This window comes from Rana temporaria, chromosome 4 (assembly GCF_905171775.1).
Source record: "Rana temporaria chromosome 4, aRanTem1.1, whole genome shotgun sequence".
NCBI classification, from domain to species: Eukaryota; Metazoa; Chordata; class Amphibia; order Anura; family Ranidae; genus Rana; species Rana temporaria.
In genome coordinates this window covers 428,065,195-428,086,881 of record NC_053492.1, presented here as the reverse complement: position 1 = coordinate 428,086,881, position 21,687 = coordinate 428,065,195, and the positions used below count along the sequence as shown (strand labels likewise).

General features: G+C 42.9%; 1 protein-coding gene across 1 annotated transcript in view; it reads right to left on the bottom strand.

The window, feature by feature from the left end:
• RAB3GAP2 (RAB3 GTPase activating non-catalytic protein subunit 2) overlaps window positions 1–21,687 on the bottom strand; it is a 149,384-nt gene that overhangs the window by 99,104 nt on the left and 28,593 nt on the right. Inside the window, exons 3-8 of the mRNA XM_040351419.1 lie at window positions 16,093–16,216; window positions 13,665–13,746; window positions 12,724–12,771; window positions 7,851–7,926; window positions 4,735–4,836; window positions 944–1,043 (exon numbers count right to left, since the gene is read on the bottom strand). Coding sequence (XP_040207353.1) covers window positions 944–1,043; window positions 4,735–4,836; window positions 7,851–7,926; window positions 12,724–12,771; window positions 13,665–13,746; window positions 16,093–16,216 — 532 coding nt within the window. The remainder of the gene's footprint in view (window positions 1–943; window positions 1,044–4,734; window positions 4,837–7,850; window positions 7,927–12,723; window positions 12,772–13,664; window positions 13,747–16,092; window positions 16,217–21,687) is intronic.

Sequence of the window (21,687 nt, the reverse complement as noted above, 5' to 3'; positions counted from 1 at the left end):
CCATCCACACATTCGATGTGGATTCAGGGATGCAGAAATGCAAGGATGCAGGGATGCCCCCCCCACCCTCACTGAGTCATTGTATTCTGAAAATGGGACTCCTCTGCCATCAGAATTCACTGCATGTGTAGATAGAAGCAATATGTTACAGCAGGACTGTACATGAGAAGTCAATCGATAGATAGACTTCTCATGAATGGGAACAGCCACAGATGGATCAAAATTTGGCCGGTTCCTGCTGAACCAGAGGAGATGCAACACATCTATGGCCAGCTTTAGACGATTGAGCGATGTAAAACAGAGAAGCTAAAAAAAAAAAAAGGCAGATAAATGTAAAAAAGTCTCCCATAGCTCCATCTACTGGCTAGAGATAGCAACGGTTTGGACAATATATATTTTTTTGAATACTGAACATAACAATAATAAAAAAAAAGCTAAATGCGATCAGGGAGGGGTACAATAACATTTTTATTTAAGGCAGTATAAATGATGGGTAAAGTTCCATCAGAGCAAGGGGAGTCAATATTAATTGACAACATTTTCCAATAGATCGTTTTAGATGGCTAATTTTCACCTTGGTCTCAATATGGAGAAAATACTCAGCATATTTGTTTTTAATATCTTCTATTCAGGCATGACTGTTGGATGGCCAATGCGTTGCATATTCAGATTTTTAGATTGTATAGTCGGATTCCCGATTATTCCCTGAAAGTCACATTGATGGATATGGAGAATAATGAGGGAAATGTACTGTAAGTTAATTAAACATGTAACATCCACCCTCACAGAAACATGCGGATTCCATGGCAACATGCCTACAAAATGGACAGGACATTATCTGTACAGATACGCACACGTACATATGAGAACTGATCGTAAGTGCAAACTTTTTTCTATTGTGATAAAACACTGATGAGTGGTATGGGATATCAGTGCGACTTACCTCTGGCTACCTGATTGCGGCACGCCCTGAGGGACTGGAAAAGGCTGAAGCCATCAATTGTTACGAAAGCAGACGGGTACAGGATGGACATTTCTTCATGCTTGTTCAAAAAACAAAAACACATCAAGGCAAAGAAAGGAAGACATATAGTATACGTGACATTACCACACTTTTTGATTACTGTTTATTTAACTCTACAAGAAATTCCTCAAATCCCTACCCTCCTGAACTAACCTGATTTCCACACCCTAGCTTCTTTCCTATGTACAAAGCTGCCATGGTTTAGTTATTTTTTGTCATAAATCCTCTTTGGCAATGGCAACGAATGTGCATGGAAACCTCATGAACCTCAGGGATGCAGCTCCAGCATCCAAGACAGTCACATACAATTCTATAAGAGCTCAGAGCACAGGTGCGGCGGCCAAAGGTAAAGTTACCATTCTGCAAGATGCGTTTCTCTAATAGAGGCAAGTAAGGATGCGCTCCAGCGTGTTCGCATGGTACACGTGCAGAGCCCGCCAGGAAGTCTGCACGGCGCTGCGCCCGATGCTCGGCTGCAGAGATCGGGAAATGTCTCCCTGGCTGTGATTAGCGCAGCGCCGGGCAGGCTTCCTGGCGGGCTCTGCACGTGTACCATGCGAACACGCTGGAGCTCATCCTTAGAGGCAAGCAAGATGCTGGGTGGGGGACTTTTAGCACAAGTTAGATCCGAAGGGATGGGTTAGAGGAGTTTCTTGTAAATTTTAATGAAACAGTGGGCTTGGACTTGTGTTGGACTACAGATGACTTTCTTCATTATATTATGAAAAGAAGGGATGGTAGTTCAGCAGAATAAAACAGGGCAGAGCCAACACCACCGGGTTGCGATTTCAGTGCAGCTAAGGCACTGTGTTATCAGATAAACAATTTCATGATTAGATCATTTTGCAGTTTAGACACCCATCTTGTCTGGACTAACAGCAACCCGAAGCTGTGAGAGAAGAACTGCTTCCACTACGCTGCTAGCCTGTGGTAGTAGCTTTTCCCCCTCCCTACCCAGTGTGGCTGTATACAACATAGTCGCATAATTAGTCTGGTTGAAAAAAGACACAAGTCCATCTAGTTCAACCAATAAAGCAACGGCAATGAATTAGGCATTTGTTTTTATTTAATAATGTGATTTTAGTGCACTAGGTGGATACGCTTCCTTTTCTCTTCCATACCGCCCAAATTCCAGCACTCCTCTCCTACATGTAAAAATCATATTTTTTTTGCTAGAAAATTACTCAGAACCCCCAAAAACATTATATATATATATATATATTTTTAGAAGACACCCTAGGGCAGTGATGGCGAACCTTGGAACCCCAGATGTTTTGGAACTACATTTCCCACAATGCTCATGCACTCTGCTGTATGGTTGAGCATCATGGGAAATGTAGTTCTAAAACATCTGGGGTGCCAAGGTTCACCATCACTGCCCTATGGAATAAAATGGAGGTTGTTGCAAGTTTTTACGTCACACAGTATTTGCGCAGTAATTTTACAAACATGATAAAAAAAATAAAAAAAAGGCACCAAATTTTGGTACTTAAAAATCCCCATAGGCGACACTTTAACCTTTTTTACAAGTTACATGTTTAGAGTTACAGAGGAGGTCTTGGGCTAGAATTATTGCTCTCGCTCTAAAGTTTGTGGTGATACCTCACACGTGTGGTTTGAACGTCGTTTACATATGCGGGTGTGACTTGCGTGTGCGTTTAATTTTTTTTAAAAATAATTGTTTTTACACTTTCCCTGTAAACATCCCTCGTAATGGGAATAGTGCATTATCGGTCCTCTTTATGGAGAGATGCATCTCTCCTCCAGGCTGGAAATCTGATGCTTTCTAGCCAAGATCTCGGCTTTGTTTACTTCTGGCAGCCCAGATGTGACGTCATAACTTCACTCCCTGGTCTCCGAGAGTCATAAAGATTGCCGGGGACCAGCTGGCCCTCGGTTTTCTCTTATGCCCCATACAGACGGTCATTTTTTGTGATGAAAAAAAAATGACGTTTGAAGTGATGAAAAAAAACGACATTTTTGAAACTTCATTTTCAAAAACGATGTAGCATACACACCATCATTTTGAAAAATGATGAACAAAGTGACGGCACTCTAAAGGGGAAGTTCTATTCGCCTTGAGGCTGCTTTTAGCTGGTTACTTGTTAGTAAAAGATGATTCGTGCTTTTTTGTCTGTTACAGCGTGATGAATGTGCTTACTCCATTATGAATGGTAGTTTTACCTCCCGTCTCAAAACTTGCTTCTGGGCATGTGCGGGTTTAAAAACGTCGTTTTGCCCACACACTATCATTTTCATTGACACAAAAAATGACATTTTGAAAAACGACACAAAAAATTTGAGCATGTTCGAATTTTTTTTTTGTCATTTTTCAGAAGACATAAAATGACATTTTGCCCACACACGATCATTTTAATTGACATTTTTAAAAATGTCATTTTATTTCATCACAAAAAATGACCGTCTGTACGCGGCATAAGACTTCCTTCCGGCGCTGGCGGATTCCTTCTCCGGGTCCCCGATCGCACGGGAGAGCCCGGAGAAGCACTGGAGGGCAGCGGGGGGTGGGGTGGTTGAATGTCCCCTCCTGTAGCCGCTAATAACAATCGGCTGAACTGCCGCTACGATCATTCTTATGGTGTAGGGAATCGCCCGCTTAAAAAAATGACAGGTGGTGGTTTCAATGGGGGGCATTGATAGTTTAAAAAAAACGATTAGATAATCACCTGAAAGACCACAACATACAGGGATATACAAGGCAATACTGACATATAATCACACACATAGGTTGGACTTGTCTTTTTCAACCTCACCTACTATGTAACTATGGATGATGCCTGCAAGCATCATTCAGATATCACCACTGAAAGCCAAGGACGTCATATGACGGCCTGCGGTATGGAAGTGGTTAATTCCCAAAAACATAACTAAACCAAACCTAGCCCCCAACACCAACCCTAAACATCTAGCAGCAGTAATATATCACGATCATTTTTGTTATCGCAGTAATAAACACTATCACAGTGATATTAGTGGTAGCAGTGCTAATGGATTGAATCTATCTATATATATATAAAACTCAACGTGTGTATGTATGTTCCAGCATCACGTCCAAACGGCTAAAGATATTAACATGAAACTTGGCACACATGTTACTTATATGTCAGCAACAAACATAGGATAGGTGGTTTAACCCTTACCCACCCCCATTTGCCATGGTCGGGGTTTTCCTTTAAAGTCCCATTCAACTCTATGGGAAATACATGTTACTTCATAACTTCCAAACGGCTGTAGATATTTCGATAACACTTGGTCACATGTTACTTATATGTCCACTTAAACTATAGGATAGTTAATTTATCCCTTAACTTCCCCCATTTGTGAGGGTCGGGGTTTTTGTTTAAAGTCCCATGCAAATCAATGGGAAATGTATGTTCCCACATAACTTCTGTACGCCTGGAGATATTTCAATAATACCTGCTACACATATTACTTATATGCCAAATAAAAATATATGACAGTTACATTAACTCTTACCTACACCCTTATATAAAAGATGGGTATATTTATATTACTATGATTTTCCTCCCCAAAAGGTTAAGATAGGAAGACCGGGCAACGCCGCGTATTCAGCTAGTATGTATATAAAAAAAAAAGATTTGACAACTATTTACCAAGAATTACATTGCTGACACTAAAAAATCCCTGATCTCTATTTTAGAAAAGTACATCATCTGCCATTGTAGTACCTGCTCAGTCACTCCCTGGTGCCTGGGTATTTCATAAGTTCTGCATTTTAGCTGCAGGATTGGGTCTTCGTTCAAAAGCTGGGCAAGAAGCAGCACTCCAGTCTGGAAAAAATGAAAGCAAGGAAGTAAACACAGTTTATGTCCAAATAATTTTACCTTCTGTGATTCCTGCGCTAGCAGAGACCATGGGGGTTATTTACGAAAGGCAAATCCAATTTGCACTACAAGTGAAAACTACAAGTGCAAAGTGCACTTGAAATTGCACTTTGAAGCGCAGTCGCTGTAAATCTGAGGGGTAGATCTGAAATGTGGGGAAGTTCTGCTGATTTTATTATCCAATCATGTGCAAGCTAAAATGCTGTTTTTTACTTTCCTTGCATGTCGCCTTCAGATCTACAGCGACTGCACTTTCAGTGCAATTTCAAGTGCACTTTGTACTTGTAGCTTACACTTGTAGTGCAAAGTGGATTTGCCTTTCGTAAATAACCCCCTATGTGACTTATGCCTCAGCACTGGAGGTTTATAGCTAGATTCACATAGAGTTAGGTCGGCGTATCAGTAGATACGCCGACCTAACTCGGAATCTGCGCCGACCCAAGTTTAAGTGTATTCTTAAACAGAGATACACTTAAACCTATCTAAGATACGACGGCTTGCGCCGTCCTATCTTAGGGTGCAATATTTAGGCTGGCCGCTAGGTGGCGCTTCCATTGCGGTCGGCGTAGAATATGTAAATCACTAGATACGCCTATTCACGAACGCCCGGCCGACGCAGTACAGATACGCCGTTTACGTAACGCATTATCAGGCCTAAAGATATTCCATCAAATAGTTGGAATAGTAATGTTAAAGTATGGCCGCCGTTCCCGAGTCGAAATTCGAAAATTTTACGTCGTTTGCGCAAGTCGTCCCTGAATAGGGATTTACGTCATTTACGTCCACGTCGAAATCAATAGGACCGTGCGGCGTACTTAGCCGCAATGCACACTGGGAAATGTAGGCGGACGGCGCATGCGCCGTTCCAAAAAAACGTCAATCACGTCAGGTCAAACGAAATTATCATAAAACACGCCCCCTCAGCCTATTTTGAATTAGGCGCGCTTGCGCCCGCCGCATTTACGCTACGCCGCCGTAAGTTAGGAGGCAAGTACTTTGTGAATACAGTACTTGCCTCTCTGACTTAAGGCGGCGTAGCGTAAATACAATACGCTACGCCGCCTTAAAGTTGCGCGCCCCTACCTGAATCTAGCTAATAGTTTTTAACCCCTTAACGCCCGCCGCACGACTATATACGTCCGCAAAATGGCACGGACAGGCAGATGGGCGTATATATACGTCCCTGCCTTCTAGCGGGTGGGGGGTCCGATCGCAACCCCCCCCCCCCCCCCGCTGCGTGCGGATTCCCTCGGGGAGCGATCCGGGACGACGGCACGGCTATTCGTTTATAGCCGCTCCGTCGCGATCGCTCCCCGGAGCTGAAGAACGGGGAGAGCCGTATGTAAACACGGCTTCCCCGTGCTTCACTGTGGTGGCGTATCGATCGAGTGATCCTTTTTATAAGGGAGACTCGATCGATGACGTCAGTCCTACAGCCACACCCCCCTACAGTTGTAAACACACACTAGGTGAACCCTAACTCCTACAGCGCCATCTGTTGTTAACTACCAAACTGTACCTGTCATTTTCACAATAAACAATGCAATTTAAATGCATTTTTTGCTGTGAAAATGACAATGGTCCCAAAAATGTGTCAAAATTGTCCGAAGTGTCCGCCATAATGTCGCAGTCACGAAAAAAATCGCTGATCGCCGCCAATAGTAGTAAAAAAAAATAATAATAATAAAAATGCAATAAAACTATCCCCTATTTTGTAAACGCTATAAATTTTGCGCAAACCAATCGATAAACGCTTATTGCGATTTCTTTTACCAAAAATAGGTAGAAGAATACGTATCGGCCTAAACTGAGGGAAAAAAAAAATGTTATATATGTTTTTGGGGGATATTTATTACAGGAAAAAGTAAAAAATATTGAATTTTTTTCAAAATTGTCGCTCTATTTTTGTTTATAGCGCAAAAAATAGAAACCGCAGAGGTTATCAAATACCACCAAAAGAAAGCTCTATTTGTGGGGAAAAAAGGACGCCAATTTTGTTTGGGAGCCACGTCGCACGACCGCGCAATTGTCTGTTAAAGCGACGCAGTGCCGAATCGCAAAACCTGGCCTGGGCATTTAGCTGCAAAAAGGTCCGGGGCTTAAGTGGTTAAAGCCTCAATAACCACAAAGGATATAAATGCACTTTTGTGCATCAACTGCCTTTGCTAATTACATTTTTACCTTAGTGGTGGTGATCTCTCTGTCCTGAGATAGCCCAAACAGAGAGAAAGGTATGCAAGGGACAGGGCTTCCTGCAAACAACTATAGGAAGGGGCGGATACAAGACCAGTCACCCTGCACAAGGAGAGAGAGCAGAAGTGACCGGTCTTTATTACAGGACACTCCTGCACAGAGGGAAAGTCTCACACTGGATTACTGCACAGATCTTGAAGAAATACCAAGCACACTTGGAAGCATAACAAGATTCTAGTAAGAATACACAGGAATCATATTCAGACAATATTTGCTTCATGTGTTTGAGAGAAATTTAATAAGCAATGTATAGAAACTGATCTGGCCTAAAACATTTCTAAAGTTAACAATCATGCAGAGGTAAAGGTAGTTTGTGGCTTCTGCATGTATCTGTTGGTCTTCTTTCGATCCGTGTCCTTCAGCAGCCATTGTGGACCCTAGACATGGGCTGTGCATACAGGGGTTCCTTGTGTGGCCATTGAGACATTAATACTACTTTAAGGTTGCTTCTCTGTCTGAGACAGAAGTAAGTTGACTCTCCCAATGGGAACACAGAAAGCAATCAAAGCACTTTTATAGCAAAGAAAGAAAGAGTTAAAACTTCTGTCAAATTTCATTTGTTGTCCTCGTTAAGCTCATATCCCAAATTTGGGACACAGGCAACAATAAAAACCCAAAAAAGGTTTCAAAATTGTTGCTGGAGATGGATTAAATATAATGCCTGTGTCTAAGAAGCTTTTAATACAATATAAAAAAAAAGTACAAACCTCAGTATAGAACCGGACATAGCCAGATGTGAATCCTACAACTATACAAGTCCAATCTGGCCTCCCGGTGGAGGTCCTGTAAGATGCAGACATGAGTCAGTTACTGGAACGGTGATATAACACAGATTCAACATTTTTAATATGAAAAGAAAAACCCACTGCTGACTTAAAGAGGCCATACATGGGGAGATACTAGCCCACAATAAAGTTATATGGCCACAAGAAAGTGGACACTCCTCAAAAGAGAGAGTGGACACTCCTCAAAAGAGAGAGTGGACACTCCTCAAAAGAGAGAGTGGACACTCCTCAAAAGAGAGAGTGGACACTCCTCAAAAGAGAGAGTGGACACTCCTCAAAAGAGAGAGTGGACACTCCTCAAAAGAGAGAGTGGACACTCCTCAAAAGAGAGAGTGGACACTCCTCAAAAGAGAGAGTGGACACTCCTCAAAAGAGAGAGTGGACACTCCTCAAAAGAGAGAGTGGACACTCCTCAAAAGAGAGAGTGGACACTCCTCAAAAGAGAGTGGACACTCCTCAAAAGAGAGTGGACACTCCTCAAAAGAAAGTGGACACTCCTCAAAAGAAAGTGGACACTCCTCAAAAGAAAGTGGACACTCCTCAAAGAAAGTGGACACTCCTCAAAGAAAGTGGACACTCCTCAAAGTAAGATACAGATAGTATCTTACTATAAGTACAGATAGTTTACTGTGATGCCAGTAACAGTTTTTCCTCAACGTGATTCTTGTCAAGCCTGCCTTGCATGCACACGATCGTGGAAAAAAAAATGCTCGAGCAAAGCGCTGTGACGTACAACACGTACGACGGCACTATAAAGGGGAAGTTCCATTCGGACGGCGCCACCCTTGGGGCTGCTTTTGCTGATTTCGTGTTAGTAAAAGTTTGGTAAGAGACGATTCGCTCTTTTCAGTCTTCGTGCTTTTCAGTCTGTTACAGCGTGACGAATGTGCTATCTCCATTACAAAATACTAGTTTTACCAGAACGAGCGCTCCCGTCTCATAACTTGCTTCTGAGTAAAAAACAACGTAAAAAACTACGAGAAAAATTAGAGCATGTTCTACATTTTTAATGCCCATTTTTCACGTAGAGAAAAATACTCTGGAGCCTACACACGATTGTTTTTAATGACCATTTTAAAAAAACGTATTTGTCTCGCCATGAAAAACGGTCGTGTGTATGCGGAATAAGGGGACTAAAGCTGTGGACTGCCCTGACATACAGGACAGAAAGGACAATAAGTATAAAAAAATTCAAAAAAATGAGTTTTTTTCCAACATTGAATTAAGAGTTAATAGCACAGAAATGTTTGACTCAGGAAAATAATATGGAGTAAAGAAGGACTTGCACACTTGGCTGTTCAGAGGGTCTGTTTTTCCTTCTCCTGAACCAAATACTGACTGCTTATAGGATGCTGAACTTTATAAACAATTCAGGAAATTAACGAAGCTTATGCGCCAGAAAACTGGTGCAGGAACCTGTCTAAAGTGGTGTGCGTCACATTACCTAAGCAGATAGACCCGTCTTAGGTTTATCTGCACTACCCACAACAGTTTCTATTTCAGAGTGAACCTGAAACTGGAAACTGGAGTGGGTGCAACGACTCATTAAGAAAGAGGTTGCAAGCGTTTTGTTTAAGAAAAACTGCCGCAGATCTCCGTCAGCTCCTCTTTCCACTCCTCTTTCCTCCCCACAATGGACAGAGGAATTCCCACTACTGCTTTGTGCTGTGGCACACAGTGTAGAACACAGAGAAGTAACAGTAGAACATAGCTTGTGCCCCTTTTGCAGTGTTGCCAACCGTCAGTATTTTTACTGGTAGCCAGTAAAAAACAGGCAATTTTCTCCTGCCAGTAAAAGGTTGCCAGTAAAAAATATGGCTGTGACGCTCGGCTTGGTCCGGAGGCAGCCGAGACCATCCGAGTGCCTGCTACAGTGTGATCAGGCGGCTCTGGTGGAGGCGGTGCCTGAGTGTGTCATGTGATGTCATAGTGCAATGGAGCCAAGCCGTAGCAGCCAGAGCCTCGTGTGTGGGTCTGCGGTATGGGAGCAATGCAGGCTGGGACCATCAGTGCTGTTTAGAATGGAGAGACCACTTGGCTTGGAGAGAGACTGTCACTGGGACGTGATGTGTCAGTGAGGTCTCATCATCTGTGCTGCTGCACACTGCTGTCAGTGTCACTAGGAGAGTCAATTTTATGTGTGTGTGCTGCCCATTCTAATGCCTTGCCCTCCTGAGTCCTGTCCCTGAGCTACTTACTTACTATATCGAAAATAAAATAAGAAGTATGTTTTTTGCCTTAATATCTACCTTAAATCATATTGCTAATTGCATATTGTATTTGTTTGTAGCCTAAATACTCAAATTTGCACATAAAACTGTAATTTTGTAACTTTTGGAAATGTCTGTAAAAACTTGGCTGTGCCAGTAAATTTTGGGTGTTGCGTCAATTTCAATCTGGTAGGTTGGCAACACTGCCCTTTTGTTAATTAGAAGCAAAATCGGCTCAATTTTCTGCCTTTAGAAGAGTGGTGCTTGCACCACTCTTTGTTAATTTCCCCCATAATTTCTTTTAAGTGAAGCTGTGCTTTGCCTATGCAGGTCAAAGTAACTTGTTTACTACAGCCTGGCAGTACATACCCTTCCTCCACTCCCCCATTGCTCTGTTTGGCTACCAGAAGTCTAATGCCGCGTACACACGATCGTTTTTCATCATGAAAAAAAAAAACGAAGTTTTTCAACATGTCCAAAAAACGACGTTTTTCCAACTTCATCATTAAAAACGATGTTGCCCACACACCATCGTTTTTGAAAAATGATGAACAAAGCGCGGTGACGTACAACAAGTACGACGGCACTCTAAAGGGGAAGTTCTATTCGCCTTTGGGCTGCTTTTAGCCGATTCCTTGTTAGTAAAAGACGATTTGCGCTTTTTTGTCTGTTACAGCGTGATGAATGTGCTTACTCCATTATGAATGGTAGTTTTACCTGAACGAGCGCTCCCGTCTCAAAAATTGCTTCTGGGCATGCGCGGGTTTAAAACGTCATTTTTGTCCACACACGATCATTTTTAACAACACGAAAAACGACGTAAAAAAATGCAGCATGTTCGGAAAAAAATTTGTCGTTTTTCAGAAGCCGAAAAACGATGTGAAGCCCACACACACGATCATTTTAAATGACGTTTTTAAAAACTTCTGTTTTTTTTTCATGCCGAAAAACGATCGTGTGTACGCGGCATAAGAATCTGCTCTGTTGCTCACTTAAAGCGTTTATTAACCCCAAAAAAAAAAACTGACACTTCCTGTATGCCCTCTCTACTCAGACCACAATAACCAGGGCTGCTCTGCCTTGATCACTGTGGTCAAAGTGTGTCCCTCCATCATACGCTGCCCTGCTCTCCTCTGCCGCCCGCACCCCCTTAACCCCACCTTCTTGCCTGTCAGCTCCCTCTCTGTCTGTCTCCATATCATATAGTGCAGGGGTGTCCATGGGCCGCATGCATCCCAAGACGGCTATGAATGTGGCCCAACACAAAATCATCAACTTACTTAAAACATTTTATTTTTTAGCAAAAGTGTGTTTAACTGAAGATAAATTTGACAATGTCTCTTTACTGGACTTTTATACGTTTTTCAACTTCCCAATCACACCTTATTTATGTCATCAGTTTTTGGCAGCACCTAGATTTGTGAGCAACTATTTTCAAGGACGAAGCACACGAAGGGCAAAAAGCACACAAACTAGAATATCTGATGAGCACCTTGAGAATTCATTGAGAATTGCTACTACATCCATCAAACCAGATATTGATTTGTTAGTTTATCACAAACAGTGTCAAATATTGCACTCATTTTTTGTTACCCTCTTTTACTTTTTTAATGAAAAAAATCTTTAAAAAGTTGCATTACTCAGATAGGTACATTATCTATATTGATCATTAAAGGGGAGGTTCACCCTAAAAACGACTCTCTCTTATTACACTGGCCCCCCACATTACAATACGATTATGCCTATTAGTTTTTTTTTGATGCTGTACATACCTTCGTACAGCTAATTCACCCGTGGCTTCCGGGTTGCGAGTCCCGCGGGAGTGGGCGTTCCCAACATGCTGGTGATTGATGTTTTGACAAAAAACGAGCTCCCCCCGTCGCGTAAGCTGCGTCACGATTGGCGAAAGGAGCCGAACGGCGAATCGGCGCTATACTGCGCCTGCGCATCGCCGTTCGGCTCCTTTCGCCAATCGTGATGCGGCTTACGCGACGGGGGGGAGCTCGTTTTTTGTCAAAACGTCAATCACCAGCATGTTAGGAACGCCCACTCCCGTGGGACTCGCAAACCGGAAGCCACAGGTGAATTAGCTGTACCAAGGTATGTACAGCATCAAAAAAAAACTAATAGGCATAATCGTATTGTAATGTGGGGGGCCAGTGTAATAAGAGAAAGTCGTTTTTAGGGTGAACCTCCCCTTTAACTTGTGATCTGCCCAACTTTTTCTGCTCATCAGCTATCCTTATTTTTTGTGTATTTTACAGTATGTGTGGCCCAAGACAACCCCCTCTTCTTCCAATGTGGCTCAGGAAGGTCAAAAGGTTGGACACCCCTGATCTAGTGGAGTCATATGCTCCTCATTACCTGGAAGTACTTGGTATTTTATTCGCTCCCATCAGCTTAATGGAACAAAGAGGCAATACATGAAAAAGGGAGTATGTGGACTATAAAGCAATACTGTTGCTCTGTCCTGCATGGACAAAGCACACGCTTTTTAAAACATTTGTAACTACGTACAGCAGGTAATTCAGAATAACATTGTACACAGGTGTAAGACGAAAAGGAAGACATTAAACAAAAGTTACCTTTTTTGGCTTGCAAGTGGGATACATAGTGCACTGCTGATAAACTCACTGCAAGGCAACCAACATAGTATGCGGTTAAGTGAATGCATAAAAAGTAATATACAGTACAAACAGCTGACATTTATAATCCTATAAGTCAATATGGGCAGCAGGTTTAGTGGTTAGCACTTCTGCCTTGCAGTACTGAGGTCCCTGGTTTAGATCCCGATCAGGGCCCTATCTGCATGAAGTTTACATGTTATTCCTATGCATGGGTTTCTTCCAGTTTCTCTTTTTTCATCCCACACTCCAAAAATATGCTGGTAGGGTATTCAGATCCAATCTATGTGCGTGTGTATTTGTGTTTATATGTATGCATGCAAGACAGGGAACTTAGGCTGCAAGCAAAACAGAGGGTAGGGACTGATACGATTGTGCAGTATGTAAAGAGCTGCATACATCGTCAGCGCTATATATAATATATTATATATATTTTACACACACACATCTGATAAATAAATATTTAATAGAATACAGCACAGGAAAATTAGGCGGAAGATTTTATGTCAGCATATGCTGCTTCGCTTTAAAAACACAGTACAATAGGTATAGGTATGGTGGTTATGGCGCATTCAACTTTATGTGAAGTTATTGCGCAGGAGTTGGCGGTGTCAGACAAGATTTCTGCACTGAAGCTGTAAACATTGTGGGAGGCCATTAGAAAGAGGAAAGTAGGCACCTGACGTGTGTATGTATGGGGATGAGGGGAGGGTGTAGCTTGGAATAGGTTAGAGGTTACGGTAAGAAGGTTTTTAGGATATCATAAGATAAACCTGTCCTTTAAGAGGTTCGGCTTTGAACATGGGTAGGAGGCGGCATTTTTGTGTCACCTCTAGGAACCATATTGAGGCTACTGCAATAAGACTTGATTCTGTACATTATGTTGGTTGAGCACAACGTACCTATCGTCTGCATTCAGAGAACCGCTCCAAACCACTTCATACTGTATCTCTTCTTTTCCCTTCCCATCTGCTTTCCACTTAGCTAGAAATCCAAGGAAAAGGAACGTCACAGTCTGATAGACCAACACTTGACCAAATCTGCCATAGTAGACGAGTCACATATAATAATATCAACATGATATCAACATTAAATCAAACGAACAAGATGTGCTTTAACTGCAGAGGTTCAGCTTTAATTTGAGGGTATTTACATGCAAAGCAGGTGAACGGTGTAGGAATTACAACAGTTTGTGTATGTGCCTCCCACTTTTTAAGGGACCAAAAGTAATGGGACAATTGGTTGCTCAGCTGTTCCATGGCCAGGTGTGTGTTATTCCCTCATTATCCCATTTACAAGGAGCAGATAAAAGGTCCAGAGTTCATTTCAAGTGTGCTATTTGCATTTGGAATCTGTTGTTGTCAATTCTCAATATGAGATCCAAAGAGCTGTCACTATCAGTGAAGCAAGCCGTCATTAGGCTGAGAAAACAAAACAAACCCATCAGAGAGATAGCAAAAACATTAGGTGCGGCCAAATCAACTGTTTGGACCATCATTAAAAAGAAAGAACACACCGGTGAGCTCAGCAACACCAAAAGACCCGGAAGACCACGGAAAACAACTGTGGTGGATGACCGAAGAATTCTTTCCCTGGTGAAGAAAACACCCTTCACAACAGTTGGCCAGATCAAGAACACTCTCCAGGAGGTCGGGTTTGTGCGTCAAAGTCAACAATCAAGAGAAGACTTCCCCAGAGTGAATACAGGGGGTTCACCACAAGATGTAAACCATTGGCGAGCCTCAAAAACAGGAAGGCCAGATTAGAGTTTGCCAAACATCTAAAAAAGGCTTCACAGTTCTGGAACAACATCCTATGGACAGATGAGTGATGGGAAGAAAAGAGTATGGAGAAGGAAAGGAACTGCTCATGATCCAAAGCATACCACCTCATCAGTGAAGCATGGTGGTAGTAGCGTCGTGGCGTGGGCATGTATGGCTGCCAATGGAACTGGTTCTCTTGTATTTATTGAGGATGTGACTGCTGACAAAAGCAGCAGGATAAATTCTGAAGTGTTTTTCGGGCAATATTATTATCTGCTCATATTCAGCCAAATGCTTCAGAACTCATTGGACGGCACTTCACAGTGCAGATGGACAATGACCCGAAGCATACTGCGAAAGCAACCAAAAGAGTTTAAGGGAAAGAAGTGGAATGTTATGTCAATCACCTGACCCGAATCCGATTGAGCATGCATTTCACTTGCTGAAGACAAAACTGAAGGGAAAATGCCCCAAGAACAAGCAGGAACTGAAGACCGTTGCAGTAGAGGCCTGGCAGAGCATCACCAGGGATGGAACCCAGTGTCTGGTGATGTCATTGCGTTCCAGACTTTAGGCTGTAATTGACTGCAAAGGATTTGCAACCAAGTATTAAAAAGTTTGATTTATGAATTTTAATCTTTCCCATTACTTTTGGTCCCTTAAAAAGTGTGAGGCACTTATACAAACTGTTGTAATTCCTACACCGTTCACCTGATTTGGATGAAAATACTCTCAAATTAAAGCTGTAAGTCTGCAGTTAAAGCACACCTTGTTCGTTTCATTTCAAATCCATTGTGGTGGTGTATAGAGCAAAAAAGATTAGAATTATATTGATGTCCCAATATTTATGGACCTGACTGTATGTTAAAGCAGTGTTGGCAACTGTCAGAATTTTTACTGTCAGCCAGTAAAAAACTGGCACTTTTCTCCTGCCAGCAAATGCAAATGAAAGGAAAAGGTTGGCAGTAAAAATATGGATATGACACTTGATTCGGAACTGCTCATGCGGAGCTGGCCAAGACCATGCAAGCGCCTGCTACAGTGTGTTCAGGTGGCACCGACAAGAGGGGGGGCGGAAAAACTCACTGCAAAGCTACTGCCATTTTTTTTTAACGTTATTTTAACATCCAGTGTGCACGAGGCTTAAAGGGGTTGTAAAGCTTCGTGTTTTTTCACCTTAATGCTTCCTATGCATTAAGGTGAAAAAACACCTTGCATCTCCGCCCCCCGAGCTTCCGTTTTTCTTACTTGAGCCCCGAATTTCTGAGGGCGCGATCCCGCGTCGTTCTCCCCATGGCGGATCGGCTCTTCATTAAATAGATTGATAGCAGCACAGCCATTGGCTCCCGCTGCTGTTAATCAAATCCAATGACGAGGCCAGTGGGGGGGCGGGGCCGAGTCATACAATCGGCGGCTATGGATGCCGATTTTATGACCCAGGAGCGCGCCCTGCATGGTAACCCCCACAGGAGTTAGAGCTAAAAGTGTTGTAGAAGCGATAGTATTGGCTGAAGCTGAAAACACAAATCTTGAAGAATTCTTTATAAAAAAAAGATGAATATCTTACGTGCTAAGAACACCGCTTTCTGCTCATGGGCGATCACCATGAGGTCATTGGTGGGTGATAGGGACAAGACGCAGTCCTGCAGCCAATAGACGGAGGGGGCTTTGCTGGGAACCTCCTCTTCTGCCTGTGTATAGTAAGATACAATGTTCATGTTGCTGCCATCTTAACAAAGAATTTTATGAACACCAAACATTTATTATGTCTGCAAGTATCCCAAAATAGAATTCTGGGATATATCTAACTAATCTTAAAACTGCTCCCTTCCCCCCGTAACACCGATAATAACTAACCTGTGCAAGAAAGATGTATATACTTTCCAATCCGGTCACGTGATCTCCCCTGTGTCAGCCAATGGCAGCTACAGGGAAGAGGACAGAAATCTTAATGTCCGGCATGCCTGGGAGCATTGACGTCACCCATAGGCTTACTATGGCCCAGTCGCTGTCGGCGCTCCCTCCTCTCCCCTGAAGCCACCACTAGCTGACACAGGGGAACCGAATCATGTGACCAGAGCAGTCTGAAATTAAGTAAGTATACAGATCCTTCTTCCACAGGATAGTATGGATGTTGGGAGGGGGCAGGGGTAAGTTTTAAGATAAGTTAGGGTTATATTGGAATGCCACTTTAGGCAGTTCAGCACATATACCTGTAAACTCACCTGGAACACAGCATAGGAAAAAACGCTAAAAGGGCATAAGTACCCCCCAATACAGCGGGATTTTAAGGGCAAACAGAAAAAACTAACTGTGCTATGGGCCTTTTTTTGGCAATAACTTTGTCATTACTTAAAGCGGGGGTTCACCCGGACATACAACTTTTTACTCTTAGATTCCTGCTCATTTTGTCTAGGGGAATTGGCTATTTTTTTTTTAAATCGAAGCTGTACTTACCTTTTTAGAGAGCGATCTTCTCCGCCGCTTCCGGGTATGGGCTGCGGGACTGGGCGTTCCTATTTTGATTGACAGTCTAAAGACAGGCTTCCGACGGTCGCATCCATCGCGTCACGATTTTCTGAAAGTAGCCGAACATCGGTGTGCAGGCGCAGTATAACGCCGCACCGACGTTCGGCTTCTTTCGGCTACTCGTGACGCGATGGATGCGACCGTCGGAAGCCTGTCGGAAGACTGTCAATCAAAATAGGAACGCCCAGTCCCGAAGACCCATACCCGGAAGCGGCGGAGAAGATCGCTCTCTAAAAAGGTAAGTACAGCTTCAATTTTAAAAATACTAGCCGATTCCCCTAGACAAAATGAGCATCAATCTAATGTTAAAAGTTATTTTTAGGGTGAACTCCCTCTTTAAGATAAAGTAATATATAAGGCTTCTTCTGGTGATTTTGTAGTGCAAAAAATATTTTATTTATTTCAGATTTACCTATAAAGGTAGTAAGGTTAATCTTCCCATTGGATACACAGACAGCAATAAAAACCTGACAGGGGTTCAAACCATTCTCCATCAAGTTAAAAAAAAAAAAAAAAACACACACACCATTCTCCATCTCAAACTAAAAAAAAAAAAAGTTTACTTATTATAGCAAAAAGTAAAAAATATTGAATTTTTTTCAAAATTGTCGCTCTATTTTTGTTTATAGCGCAAAAAATAAAAACCGCAGAGGTGATCAAATACCACCAAAAGAAAGCTCTATTTGTGGGAAAAAAAGGACGCCAATTTTGTTTGGGAGCCACGTCGCACGACTGCGCAATTGTCTGTTAAAGCAACACCGTTACAAATCGCAAAAAGGGGCCTGGGCATTTAGCAGCATTTTGGTCCGGGTCTTAAGTGGTTAATAAATCCTGTATTATAATAAACACTTGACATTATTTCTTTGCTTCCCCCTAATTTGGGAGTGGGGGTGGGGGGAAGCTTATACAATTTTCCTGTAGCTGTCATGGGTCCGTTTTTTAAATTACTGGCCAATTATGATTTTATTTTATTAGTTGGATAGTGGGTTTGGCATTTTCTAGAATATTAGTGTTTTATAAGGTAATTTTCTTTATTGTATTATTTATTGTTACATGTATTAAACTATTTTGCCAGGTCCCCCCTATATAATATACATTTATCTAGGGATGCATTGCGGTTGAGGTTAAACTCTGTCTGGTTATTATTCCTTTTTTCGGATATATGTCAATACACACACACACACACACACACACACACACACACACACACACTGCGGCTTGGGATTGGGCCCACACAAGTACCCCCCCCTAGCAAGTGGCTTGCTAAGGGGGGGGGGGGACTCGAAACGGGGAGGGGCCAGGGGTGCCCACGGAGGACCCAAGAAAAGGAGGATTGGCGCTGCTCTGTGCAAAACTATTGCACACAGCTGGTAAGTATTAGCAACATTTTTGACAATAGATACACGTTTATGCCATAAAAACGAGTGAACTGTTAACTTTCTGTTTAACCTGACAATTCTGCTTATGCTGCACTGAAATCCCAAACAGTGTTGTCAACCCTTTCCTTGCTGAACTACAGTAATCCTCCCCCTCTCCTCATCACTGTAAGAGGTGTAGGGGTGGAGAGGAGAATTCAGGCAGGACTGACAACACTACATGGGATTTCAGTGTAGCAGAGGCCGCGTTGTCAGTTCAAACAGGGAGTTAGGAACTCGGTATATTTTTGACAGATCTAGGTATGTTTCTGTACTTGCATAGCTTGTAAAGAGAGTTTGTGTTGCAGAGATGTTGCATACTTTTTTTTGTGTTGTTTTTTTCCCCACTTAGCCCAGTTATATACTTTCAATGATACATACAGGAAAGTCATATCACACATTATACACTGATCCCAGAATGCACATAAATTAGGATTGTGCCCCCACCAGGCTGGTACAGTGCCTGCTGAGCCAAAATAACTGGTGTAAAATATAATTGCAGGTTTCATTATACAGAAAATATGACAGTGGGAAATCCAGGTCAAATGTTCTCGTCAGGCCCTGTGTGGGCAGCAGCTGTCTCTAGCTGCCAGCTGGGCATCGCCCGTCACATGAGAAGTCATACAGGGAGAAGCCGGGCATGGTGCCAGCAAGGAATACAGTACATTAAACAATAGCCAGCGCAGAGATGATGTCATGATTATACATTTGTTTCCCTTACTTTAACTCGCTATAAAAAAAAGGATTATGAAACCTGGAAAAAAAGGGTCAAACAAACAAATGTTTTCAGTTCATTTCCTTGCACCATATGCAACTTAATCTGGCCATAGAAGGGTCAGTATTGTCCCAAAACGAAAAGGTGGAGGGACATTCTTGAGGAGTTATACAAGCACATCACATTTGATGTATATTGCATAGATGATGCAAATATATTTTATATACTGTATTTATCAGCGTATTATGCACACAGGCATATAACACGCACCCTAATGTTAAAGCGGGGGTTCACCCCCAATTTTTTTTTTAAATTGCATCTAGCAGAGCCAGCATACATTTCGGCAGGTAATTTTTTTTTCTCCGTACATACCTTTATATTCTGATGTTGTCCAGGGCTTCCGGGTGCCGATGACTGCGGGACTGGGCGTTCCTATCCTTCCGTTCGATGATTGACGGCTTGTGAAACAGGTGACCTGTCACACAAAGCGTGGCACCAGATGTCAGGAAATAGCCGAGCTGCGAGTCGGCACTATACGGCGCAGTCAGCTGTACACGGCGGGCGCAGGGGGCGTATAGTGCCGACTCGCAGCTCGACAATTTCCGGAAATCTGGTGACGCGCGTTGTGCGACCGGTCACCTGTTTCACAAGCCGTCAATCATCGAACGGAAGGATAGGAACGTCCAGCCCCGCAGTCATCGGAACCCTGAGGCTGGGATAGGAACGCCCAGTCCCGGAGTCATCAGAACGCGGAAGCCCTGGACAAAAATCGGGATATAAAGGTAAGTACAGAGAAAAAAAAAAAAAAAACCTGCCGAAATGAAATGTCCTTACTATGCTGGCTCTAATGTAATAAAAATCGTTTTTAGGGTGAACCTCCACTTTAACCACTTAAGCCCCGGACCTTTAGGCAGCTAAATGCCCAGGCCAGGTTTTGCGATTCGGCACTGCGTCGCTTTAACAGACAATTGCGCGGTCGTGCGACGTGGCTCCCAAACAAAATTGGCGTCCTTTTTTCCCCACAAATAGAGCTTTCTTTTGGTGGTATTTGATCACCTCTGCGGTTTTTATTTTTTGCACTATAAACAAAAATAGAGCGACAATTTTGAAAAAAATTCAATATTTTTTACTTTTTGCTGTAATAAATTAAATATCCCCCAAAAACATATATAAAATTATTTATTTTCCTCAGTTTAGGCCGATACGTATTCTTCTACCTATTTTTGGTTAAAAAAAAAAAAATCGCAATAGGTGTTTATCGATTGTTTTGCGCAAAATTTATAGCGTTTACAAAATAGGGGATAGTTTTATTGCATTTTCATAATTTTTTTTTTTTTTACTACTAATGGCAGCGATCAGCGATTTTTTTCGTGACAGCGACATTATGGCGGACACTTCGGACAATTTTGACACATTTTTGGGAACATTGTCATTTTCACAGCAAAAAATGCATTTAAATTGCATTGTTTATTGTGAAAATGACAGTTGCAGTTTGGGAGCTAACCACAGGGGGCGCTGTAGGAGTTAGTGTTCACTTAGTGTGTGTTTACAACTGTAGGGGGGTGTGGCTGTAGGACTGACGTCATCGATCGAGTCTCCCTATATAAGGGATCACTCGATCGATGCAGCGCCATAGTGAAGCACGGGGAAGCCGTGTTTACATATGGCTCTCCCCGTTCTTCAGCTCCGGGGAGCAATCGCGACGGAGCGGCTATAAACGAAAAGCCGCGCCGTCGTCCCGGATCGCTCCCCGCGGGAATCTGACCGCCGCATGTAGCGGGGGGGGGGGTCCCGATCGGACCCCCCACCCACTAGAAGACAAGGACGTACATGTACGCCCATTTGCCTGTACGTGCCATTCTGTGGACGTACATATACACGCGGTGGTCGGGAAGTGGTTAAGAGGGAAGTTTCAGGAAAAAAACTTTCCACAGCCCCCTGCGTGTAACACGCAGGCACAGTTTACCCTCTATTATCAGTGTAAAAAAGTGAGTGTTATACGCCAATAAATACAGTATCTATACATATATACACACACACACAAACTCTTATCACAGTGTATGCTAGGAACATCCATAAATCAGTACTCAACCCCCTCCTCCCCCATGCTTTTCCCCCCCACTTACCTGTAGTGCCCATCAAAGCACTTACTCACCTGCAAAGCGAATCCAGCGCTGTCCAACCGCAGTCCACCGTCTTCTTCAGCTGGCTGCCTCTTCTTGGTCCTCTTTAGCTAGGCAGCTAGCTCTGATGCGCACTGGACTCATCCCCCTCCACAGACTGTTTTTCAGGACGCCCCCCTCCACCGTTACACTGTGTGTTGATCCTACTGCCTCCTGAGAGATGTTATGCAAGTATCCAAGGAAGCTGCAGGACCAGGTACACATCATTCTGACCTAGGCTGAAATAGGGGCAGGGCTAAAAAAAAAAAAAAAAAAAATGAAAATAAAAAATTCCTGCAATTCTGCACAGATAACCATATTCCACCTGTGAAAATTACACC